At 37.6% G+C, this 11,662-nt stretch overlaps 1 protein-coding gene across 5 annotated transcripts in view; it reads left to right on the top strand.

The window, feature by feature from the left end:
* Nucleotides 1-11,662, top strand: part of SLC41A2 (solute carrier family 41 member 2) — a 175,136-nt gene that overhangs the window by 106,804 nt on the left and 56,670 nt on the right. For all 5 annotated transcript variants that reach the window (XM_032299938.1, XM_032299910.1, XM_032299901.1 and 2 more), the window contains exon 8: nucleotides 1,633-1,712. In XM_032299938.1, the coding sequence (XP_032155829.1) occupies nucleotides 1,633-1,712 (80 nt within the window). The remainder of the gene's footprint in view (nucleotides 1-1,632; nucleotides 1,713-11,662) is intronic.

Below are 11,662 nucleotides of genomic sequence, written 5' to 3'. Positions count from 1 at the left end.
ACATGAGTGAAACTCCGTCTCAAAAAAAAAAAAAAAAAAAAATGTGTATATTAAAACAGCTGGGTTACAGAGGTGTAGGTCAATGGATTAAAAATTTTGGTTAGAGGAACATGTTCAAGAGATATATTGTACAACATGGCAACTGTAGTTTATAACAATGTGTTGTATTCATCAAAATTGCCAAGAGAATAGATTTTAGGTGTTCTCACCACAAAAAATAAGTATGTGAAGTAATGTATAGGTTAGTTAGCTTGATTTAGTCATTCTACAATATATCCATATTTCAAAACATGTTGTATAGGATAAATATGTGCAATTTTTATTGTCAATTTAAATAACAAAATATGTAAGTAAAAAAAGTCTAGAAGGCTATATAACAACATACTAACAGTGTAATTCAATGATATAAGTAGGGTTGGTTTTACTTTCTTTATTTTGTCTTTTCTAATTTTTTCTGTAGTAATTTTACCACCAGTGTTAACAGGAATCTTAAAAAATGTATTTTTAGCAATTGTTATGTTGTATCTGCAACATGATCTATATATTTTGTCAGGGAGGTTTATTCTTTGACTCAGAACTAGTTTGTTCTTGAAATATGTACTTTATTCTTTTAATTAGGGCTTAAAATGTTAAAATATTTCTAAAGAGGACTATTTTGGGGCTCAAACAGTGTACCTTTTTAATGAGAACGCCCACAGTTTAGGCATATTAAGGCATAATTTATTTTACTAAAGAGTTAAAATGATAAAGATTTGATAATTTTCTAATGTTAACTATCAGGTAGTATTAAGAACATTTGATCTGATATTTTGACCATCAGCCCCACTCTGTGACAGCATGCAGTTCATTTTGCTGTAATGTGGATGGCACTTTCCTGGAAGATTTGGGCACAGGATCCCATGGAATATTAGGACTGGGAATGTTTTATACTACATAGACCCAGAAACTGATGTTAACCAATTAATAATGGCCTTGGAAACTTAAAAAAATCTCCAAGTTCCACTGACACAGTGAGAGTGTATGGCTTGCTACCATATAACTATATGTTAGTTTTCTAGATTTCTGGTCTCAAGATCAGCTCTTTCTGTGGCTACAACTCATTATTTTAATTTGCCAGTAATAAGACACATCCTAACAATATCTAGTTTTAACACAATTAAATTCACCTCTTTTATGCCTTGTTTACTTCAAATACGAAAACATACTCTTTAAAATTATTTTTTAAATTATGAGTGATCGGTGGCATGGTTTTTAAAAATTATTAAGCACAGAAGGATATAAAATGACTGTCAGTCACCTGTCACCCTCACCCCCAGAAATAGACATGGTTAATAATTTCTTGTATGCTCTTGCAGACATTTTAATGCATTGAAAGCATATGTTTTTTTCTTTTCACAAGTAGCATATCGTAGACATCAGAATCCTGAAATCTGGGGCTGGAGCTTATGCCATGTTTTATTTTCAACATTTTACTGTTGACATTGATTTTTACTTTGAATATTTTACTTTTTGCTCTATTTTAAAAATGTGTGAATATTTTATTTTAAAAAGGAGGAGTGTCTGCATGTACAGAATAACTTCAAGTATATTCTCTTTCCTCTTCTCTAAATTATATAATTTTATCTCTTTCAGCATTGGGGGCCTTATTCTGGACACAACTGTATCTGACCCAAACTTGGTTGGGATTGTTGTTTACACGCCAGTTATTAATGGTAAGAATTAGATATACTGCTTCATGATAATATTCAATCTTTGTAATCTCTTAGGTTCTATTAGGAGTCTTAGGGCTCAGATGCAAGAGGTCTGTCCTCCCATCCCAACCATTTTCCCTCCAACACCAAGTTGTTGCTTTCAATGGAAATTACATTCCCAGGTCTCAGAATGTAGAATACATTTTTGAAAAGTGCTCTTTCTTAATCGTATCATTAACTACTAGTTTGAGAGTCAGGTATACTTGACTTAAGATTGGTGTGGCAAAATATATTTCAGATTTTGTGTATTATTTACATTGGGATTATCTGCTATTGTATATTGTTTTGTTGCTTCTTTTGTCAATTTTTGTGGATAAATTAGAGACAGCTGGGTTTGAACATTGCTTGAGTCCATTCAGTTGATTAAAATCTGGGCTGGGCACAGTGGCTCATGACTGCAATCTCAGCGCTTTGGGAGCCCTAGGTGGGAGGGTCAGTTGAGGCTAGGAGTTTGAGGCCAGCTATGGCAACATAGTGAGACCCCCATCTCTATAAAAAAATTCAAAAATTAGCCAAGTTTGGTGGCACACAGCTGTAGTCCCAAGTTTGTCCTCAGGAGGTTGAGATGGGAGGATTGCTTGAGCCAAGGAGTTAGAGGCTATAGTAAGCCACTGCACGGTAGCCTGGGAAACAGAGTGAGACTGTGTCTTAAAAAAAATAAATAAAAGAGACAAATCTGTTGGTCTCAGCTGATCCCTTTAAAAATCTGCCTTATATTTTTTTTGTTATCTGTGAAATGGGAATTATAATACTTAAATTCACAGACATTTATGTATGAATTACATTTAATAAGATCATTTTAATCCAGTCTACTGGCTTTTGTGGTAGCTGTCATTAAAGTGAATTTTTTTTTTCCTTTTTTTTCTTTTCTTTTTTTTTTTTTTTTTGAGACCGTGTGTCTGTCACCCAGGCTGGAGTACGGTGGTACAATCTTCACAACCTCCACCTCCTGGGTTCAAGCGATTCTCCTGCCTCAGCCTCCCAAGTAGCTGGGACTACAGGCATCTGCCACCACGTCCAGCTAATTTTTTGTAATTTTAGTAGAGATGGGTTTTCACCATGTTAGCCAGGTTGGGAATTTTTTTTTTTTTTTTTTTTTTAACTTTAAGTTCTGGGATACATGTGCCAAATGTGCAGGTTTGTTACATAGTTATACAGGTGCCATGGTGATTTGCTGCACCTGTCAACCTGTCATCTCGGTTTTAAGCCCTGCATGCATTAGGTGTTTGTGCTAATACTCCCTCCCCTTGCCCCCCACCTCCTGACAGGCCCCAGTGTGTGATGTTCTCCTCCCTGTGTTCATGTATTTTCATTGTTCAACTCAACTCTAAAGTGGATTTTAAGTATAGCCTAGACCAATATAATTTAAAAAGTAATTTTACTTGTGGGAAAACATGTCCTAGGATATACTACATATTTAATGTAATTTACTTTGCATATTTATGTAAAAAGGGAATATGTCAGTCAGGTATGTTGGCTCATGCCTGTAATATCAGCACTTTGGGAGGCCAAGCCAGGTGGATTGCTTGAGCTCATGAGTTTGAGACCAGCCTGGGCAACATGACCAAACCCTGCCCGCACAAAAAATATAAAAATTAGCCAGGCATGGTGGTACATGCCTGTGGTCCCAGCTACTTGGGAAGCTGAAGCAAAAGGATCTTCTGAGCCTGAGGGGGAGGCAGAGGTTGCAGTGAGCCAAGATCTCACTGCTGCACTCCAGCCTGGGTGACAGGAAATGACCTTGTTTCAGGAAAAAAAAAAAAAAAAAAAATATATATATATATATATATATGTATACACACACACACGATATATAAAGGCAAGTTCTTCAAAATCTAATTTCATATCTAAAATTTCTACTGAATATTTTAATTTTTATATACCTTTAGAATGTCAATGAACAAATTTTTCCTATAGGTCTCTCTGCTGGTGCCACCATTCTCCCCATCACCTACACATAAAATTGTGGGACCATCTGTTTCAGCCTGGTCCTTCCTCCTTTTCGACCGAAAAATGACTGAGCCGTTGTCTACTTGCCCTTTAACACAGTTCACTTGCTCACTCATTTATTGATATAACAGGCATGTCTTACTCTTGTAGCCTAATGTCTCAGTATAGCCATCATTCAAGTAATAAAGTAGCCTTCCTGACTCACTTTCTATTTGATGCAAATTAAGTGTCACTAATAGCCTTGTCTTTCTTAAACATTGTTTTTATTACATGGGTCCTAGGATGATGAATTTAACAGGGCTTTTTTTCCCTGCCTATCAAATCAAATTTGAATTCTGCCTAGCTTTCAAGGCCCTCCATACATTGTTGGACTCGTTGCCCAAAGATACGCAGTTTTTTTCATTATCATTCTAACTAGGTTTTTATATTGTCCCTACAAAGATTCATCTAATTTTCACTGCCTGAAATAACTACTGCTTTCCTCCTGCCTCTTCAGATCCTCCTCTGTGAATATTAATGGATGAGTTCATTAGCATAAACATTACTCATGACTGTTAGTGCTATATTAAATAACATTTCAGTAAGAAATTAAGCTTAAATTACAATAACCCTTTTATCATAAGGCTTTAATGCATATTTCAGTTATTTTACCTTACGTAAGAAACAATTCTAGAGCTTCACTGAAATGCTCTCCTTGGGTGGCTGTGCCGTGGCATTGTGGAGTATTAATAGTAATATATTTTTTGTATCTCAGTAAGTAAACCTCTTAGTTGGCTATCACAATCTGCTTATAAATTCCACTCTTTAAAAGACATTAATAGAGATGGTTTACTCTGTTTCTCAAATAAGACGGAAATTTTGAGAATTGAATTTCATTTAAAATGGGTTGGGGAAGGTACTAAAAGACCCTTTTAATCATCATCATTATCTGCTATTTAGTGAGTACCTAGCACTATGTGCCAGATAACTTGCAGTTTTTTTAATATAAGCCTTACAATAAGATAAGTAATTTGTCTAAGGTTTCTTATCTTGTAAGTGGTGAGTCACAGTGGAAACCCAGATCTGGTTTATTCTAAAGTCTGTGATTTTTTTTTTCCTCAAAATATGAAGCTACTGATTTATGTTTTATTAGATACAAGAATGCATACATTGTTTAAAGTAAGGCTTTAAACAATGTGTTCCTATTCTGACTAGGGTATCTTTTAATACTTATTAACGTCTCTCAGAACTAGTGGTATTTTCCAAAACGTATTTCATAGTAACACTAGTTCTGTGAGATGTTAATAAGTATAACTTGAAAAGTGAGTTCTGTGGTCAATCAAATTTGGTAAACATTAAGTTAAACAAATTTGTTTACTACTGAATTTCTTTTTTTTTTTTTTTTTTTTTGAGACGGAGTTTCACTCATGTTACCCAGGCTGGAGTGCAATGGCGCGATCTCGACTCACTGCAACCTCCGCCTCCCGGGTTCAGGCAATTCTCCTGCCTCAGCCTCCTGAGTAGCTGGGACTACAGGCACGAGCCACCATGCCCAGCTAATTCTTTGTATTTTTAGTAGAGACAGGGTTTCACCATGTTGACCAGGATGGTCTCGATCTCTTTTTTTTTTTTTTTTTTGAGACGGAGTTTCGCTCTTGTTACCCAGGCTGGAGTGCAATGGCACGATCTCGGCTCACCGCAACCTCTGCCACCTGGGTTCAGGCAATTCTCCTGCCTCAGCCTCCTGAGTAGCTGGGATTACAGGCACGCGTCACCATGCCCAGCTAATTTTTTGTATTTTTAGTAGAGACGGGGTTTCACCGTGTTGACCAGGATGGTCTCAATCTCTTGACCTCGTGATCCACCCGCCTCGGCCTCCCAAAGTGCTGGGATTACAGGCTTGAGCCACCGCACCGGCCCACTACTGAATTTCTTAAAGGCTTTTTATCATGCTAACATATACTGTGAGTCTCTTTCCAGTACTTCTGTTAGCTAGGTGTTGGGATTTCTAGATCTGACCTTCCTCAGACCTCCTAGACCACACTTTGAGAACCACTGATCTAGGGCTCTTTTTATCACTGTCTTCTTAGTCTACTTTTAAATGATAATAAACCACTTTACATATAGGATAAGAAGCTTATGTCACGATACTTGAATTACCACTCCTCTTTCTTATGTGCTCTTTTTGACATATATTTTACTTTGTAGTAAATCCTGTAATACATTGTTATTTTTTGCTTCAGTTATTTTTAAAAAGAGACTAAAAATGAAAAAAGTATATCTTTTATATTTTCTCATATAAAGTTATGTTTCTAGCACTGTTTCCTTTGTGTAGGTCCAGGTTTTTATCTGGTGTTATTTTCCTTCTGCCTGAAGAAATTCCTTTAATGTTTGTTGTAGGGCAGGCTTACAGAGAAAATAGAGGCTTTAGGTGTGGTCTCTCCCAGTGTGCTTCTCTTTCCTTTCCCTTCACCTCTATTCTTATCTTTAACAATGTCTATTTTTAATTTCTTTCACCCCTGTCTCAGAAGAGCTGATTCTTTTGCCCAGGACTGGCTAGTTCACCTGTGCCCTGGATATTATTCCATTACAACTCCAATGGGAGCCGTACACTCCATCGATTATTTTAACTTTTCCGGTATCTCCCATGTCTTCCTCTCTTACATCTTTTCCCTTTAGCTTACAAATGTGCAGAAGTCTTTCATCCCAAGTCCCCTTTCTCATAGTGCTCTGCTTTTTCAAGCTTCTGTTCTCTGTTCTACTCTCTACAATCAAACTTTCCCAAGTGTAGTCTGTATTTTTTCCAACTCATTACAGTATTTTTCTTCCCCCTCACTCTGCAAAACTGCTTTTACGAAGCTCTCCAGTGACCTCCGAATTACTTTATCCAATTACTATTTCCAGTCTTCATTCTATTCAGTTGTTTAATACTATTTACTGTCCGTTTTTGCAACTCTACCATTCTCATCCCTTCTCTGAAAATTCTTTTTCATTTTCCTTTACTAGTTCTTTCTTTCTACCTGCCTCTTTGTATTCTTCAACACCCTGCTCTTGCGCTTCTATTCTCAATATTGAATATTTCTTTATGGGCAATAATGTCTCATCCAGAGATTTTCAAAGTGTGGTCCCCAGACCAGCAATATCACCTGGGATCTCATTAGAAATGCAAATTCTCAAACCTGAATCAGCAGCTCTGAAGTAGAACCCATCAACAGATTCTGTTACATGCACAAGTTTGATTTGTCCTTGTCATACTGCTTCATTTCATGGCTTTAGCCCTAGTCTTGACACATCTGTTCCTTTCTAGATCGATACTTTAAATTGGATATCTCTACATGGAACACTTGAAGCTTCTAATTGAACTCATTCTCTTCCCTGCAAACCTGCCCTTTGGTGTTTCCTGTGTCAGTTAGTGGTGTTAGCTACCCAGTGTCCCAAGCAGGACATCCCCAAATCACATAATTCCTCTCCCTTATCCTCTCTATTTTTATCTGCTCTTGAAATAGCTTCTGAATTAGAGATGCGTTGGTTAGAAGGAGGATGAAAACTACATTATTATAGCCAAGAAGGATTCAAGAGGAACCGTTTTATTCAGTGATTAGGAAGTCATTTGAGAGTTCAGTTTTGTTGAGTAGCAAACTAAACAAATGAAAGTACAGTCTTATAATACAATATTATTAACAATAAAAATGGTTGAATTACATATCCCAGAAGAGCAAGGGTGAATCTCACAAGCTTATATGATAAATTGTTTCATTTATATAAAGTTCAAGGGTATGTAGTATGTAAAGCCAAATTATATATTATTTAGGAATATACATGTATGTGGTAATAATACAGAGAAAGAAAGAGAATAAAAAACACAACATAGCCACTTTGATAGGGAAGGAAGGCTATGGGAATAGGGAAGAGCACATAGGATACTTCAAATATAAAGGTAATGCATTCTGTTTCTTAAACTGGGTAGTGGTATGTGAGTGTTTTTTTTGTAGTACGAGTCTTTGTAACTTACATATGTTTTATAGATATTATTTTTGCATTTATTAAATATTTAGTATAAAATCATAAACATCTTAGAAGTAGCCATTTTAGACTTCATAGTAAATGGTTGACAATGAAAAGAAAATAATTAGGATAACACTTAGAAGTTCAAATGAGGAACTTTTTCCCAGAGAAGAGACATGTGGGTATGTTTGTTGGCAAGGAGGCAAAGCAGTAATAGAGTAGGAAAGAACAAGGATGCATGAGAGATCGTGAATAATGAGAGAGCAAGGCCCATGAAACAGTGGGCCACACAGTAGCCTTGGAAAGAAAGGATAACCCCTTATTTCAAGGTGGTAAGAAAGGAGTCCAGAAGAAAGACAGGTGGAAATACACAGATATGGGCTAGGGGATAGACGAAGATGAAGGGCCTTACAATAGACAGCCTCAGTTGTCCTAATAAAGTAGAGAGATTCATTTCTCTAGGGCATTGTTTCCCAGTCTTTCTCATGTCATGGCACACATAAAAATTATAATATTTGACCATTTCTTCTGAAACTATTCCAAACAATACAAAAAGAGGGAATTCTTCCCAAATCATTTTATGACACCAACATCATCCTCATTCCAAAACCCGGCAGAGACTCAACAAGAAAAGAAAACTACAGGCCAATATCCATGATGAACATAGATGCAAAAATCTTCAATAAAATACTGACAAGCCGATTGCAACAGCACATCAAAAAGCTTATCCACCATGATCAAGTAGGCCTCATCCCGGGGATGCAAGGCTGCTTCAACATACACAAGTCTATAAATGTAATTCACCACATAAACAGAACCAAAGACAAAAACCACATGATTATCTCAATTGATGCAGAGAAGGCCTTTGACAAAATTCAACAGCCCTTTATGCTAAAAACACTCAATAAGCTAGGTATTGATGGAACATATCTCAAAATAATAAAAGCTATTTATGACAAACCAACAGCCAATATCATACTGAATGGGCAAAAACTGGAAGCATTCCCCTTGAAATGTGGCACCAGACAAGGATGCCCGCTCTCACCACTGCTATTCAATATAGTATTGGAAGTTCTAGCCAGAGCAATCAGGCAAGAAAAAGAAATAAAGGGCATTCAAATAGGAAAGGAGGAAGTCAAATTGTCTCTATTTGCAGACGACATGATTGTATATCTAGAAGACCCCATCGTCTCAGCCCCAAACCTCCTGAAACTGATAAGCAAGTTCAGCAAAGTCTCAGGATACAAAATCAATGTGCAAAAATCACATGCATTCCTATACACCAATAACAGACTTAAAGAGAGCCAAATCAAGAACAAACTTCCATTCACAATTGCCACAAAGAGAATAAAATACCTAGGAATACAACTAACAAGGAAGGTAAAGGACCTCTTCAAGGAGAGCTACAAGCCACTGCTCAATGAAATAAGAGAGGACACAAACAGATGGAGAAACATTCCATGTTCATGGTTAGGAAGAATCAATATCGTGAAAATAGCCATACTGCCCAAAGTAATTTACAGATTCAATGCTATCCCCATCAAGCTACCAATGACCTTCTTTGCAGAACTGGAAAAAACCACCTTAAACTTCATATGGAACCAAAAGAGAGCCCGCATAGCCAAGTCAATTCTAAGCAAAAAGAACAAAGCGGGGGGCATCACACTACCAGACTTCAAACTATACTACAAGGCTACAGTAATCAAAACAGCATGGTACTGGTACCAAAACAGAGATATAGACCAATGGAACAGAACAGAGGTCTCGGAGGCAACACAACATATCTACAACCATCTGATCTTTGACAAACCAGACAAAAACAAGCAATGGGGAAAGGATTCCCTGTTCAATAAATGGTGTTGGGAAAGCTGGCTAGCCACGTGCAGAAAGCAGAAACTGGACCCCTTCCTGACACCTTACACTAAAATTAACTCCAGATGGATTAAAGACTTAAACATAAGACCTAACACCATAAAAACCCTAGAAGAAAATCCAGGCAAAACCATTCAGGACGTAGGTGTAGGCAAGGACTTCATGACCAAAACACCAAAAGCATTGACAACAAAAGCCAAAATAGACAAATGGGACCTAATCAAACTCCACAGCTTCTGCACAGCAAAAGAAACAATCATTAGAGTGAATCGGCAACCAACAGATTGGGAAAAAATTTTTGCAGTTTACCCATCTGACAAAGGGCTGATATCCAAAATTTACAAAGAACTAAAACAGATTTACAAGAAAAAAACTAACAAGCCCATTCAAAAGTGGGCAAAGGATATGAACAGACACTTTACAAAAGAAGACATACGTGAGGCCAACAAACATATGAAAAAATGCTCATCATCACTGGTCATCAGAGAAATGCAAATCAAAACTACATTGAGATACCATCTCACGCCGGTTAGAATGGCAATCATTAAAAAATCTGGAGACAACAGATGCTGGAGAGGATGTGGTGAAATAGGAACACTTTTGCACTGTTGGTGGGAGTGTAAATTAGTTCAACCATTGTGGAAGACAGTGTGGCGATTCCTCAAGGACCTAGAAATAGAAATTCCATTTGACCCAGCAATCCCATTACTGGGTATATATCCAAAAGATTACAAATCGTTCTACTATAAGGACACGTGTACACGAATGTTCATTGCAGCACTGTTTACAATAGCAAAGACCTGGAACCAACCCAAATGCCCATCGACGATAGACTGGATAGGGAAAATGTGGCACATATACACCATGGAATATTATGCAGCCATCAAAAACGATGAGTTTGGGTCCTTTGTAGGGACATGGATGAACCTGGAAACCATCATTCTCAGCAAACTGACAGAAGAGCAGAAGATCAAACACCGCATGTTCTCACTCATAGGCGGGTGTTGAACAATGAGAACACATGGACACAGGGAGGGGAGCACTACACACTGGGGTCAGTTGGGGGGAAATAGGGGAGGGACGGTGGGGGGTGGGGAGCTGGGGATAGATAGCAAGGGGAGAAATGCCAGATGTAGGTGATGGGGAGGAAGGCAGCAAATCACACTGCCACGTGTGTTCCTATGCAACAATTTTGCATGTTCTTCACATGTACCCCAAAACCTAAAATGCAATAAAATAAATAAATGGGGAAAAAAAAAAAAAAAAGAAAAAAGATCCAGTGCTAAACACCAAAAAAAAAAAAAAATTATAATATTTGGATGGCACCCTAGAGTGAAGAAGGCAGCCATCTATAACCAGAGATTCCTAATTTAGCACTGCAGCCATGCCAAGAGCTTAGAGGATAGTATCACAACACAGCAGTAACCCATCTGAGGTACACTGGTTGGGAGTTTCAGATCTAAGGCAGTGTTTTTCAATCTTTTGTTTTCATCATCACCTTCTGAAGGAGTCATTTCAATCAATTTTTTTTCCTAAATGTACATGCCCATGAAATTTTCATATTGCACATCTACTGTTTATCCATTTATGTATTGTATGTGTACCTGTGCTTTATGAATATAAAATGAGTGATATTTTTTCTTCCCTCAAGAACCAGTTTTCACCTCCGTTAAGAATGCATAATCTAGGCCGAGCATGTTGGCTCACTTCTGTAACCCCGGCACTTTGGGAGGCCAAGGAGGTAGGATTGTGTGAGCTCAGGAGTTTGAGAGCTGCCAGGGCAGCATAGTGAGACCTCATTTCTACTTTTAAAAAAAAATTAGCCAGGCAGGGTGGCATGCACCTGTAGTCCCAGCTACTCAGGAAGCTGAGGTGGGAGGATCACTCGAGTCCCGGAGATCAAGGCTGCAGTAAGCAGTGATTGCACCACTGCATTCCAGCCTAGGCAACAGAGCAGGACCCTGTCTCAAACTAACTAAATAATTTATTTAAAAAAGAATGCATGATCTATGGTAAAGGAAGTAGAAAATGTAGAGACTTTGTCAGCCATTCACCAGGTTGTCTACAAGTTTGTTGGGAAGGAAATGGTAAAGGTAGTGGATTAG

This window comes from Sapajus apella, unplaced genomic scaffold (genome assembly GCF_009761245.1).
Source record: "Sapajus apella isolate SASKATOON/1434 unplaced genomic scaffold, GSC_monkey_1.0 scaffold2, whole genome shotgun sequence".
In the NCBI taxonomy this organism is placed as follows: Eukaryota; Metazoa; Chordata; class Mammalia; order Primates; family Cebidae; genus Sapajus; species Sapajus apella.
Note: the sequence above shows the minus strand (reverse complement) of the source record. Positions and strands in the feature narration are given on the sequence as shown.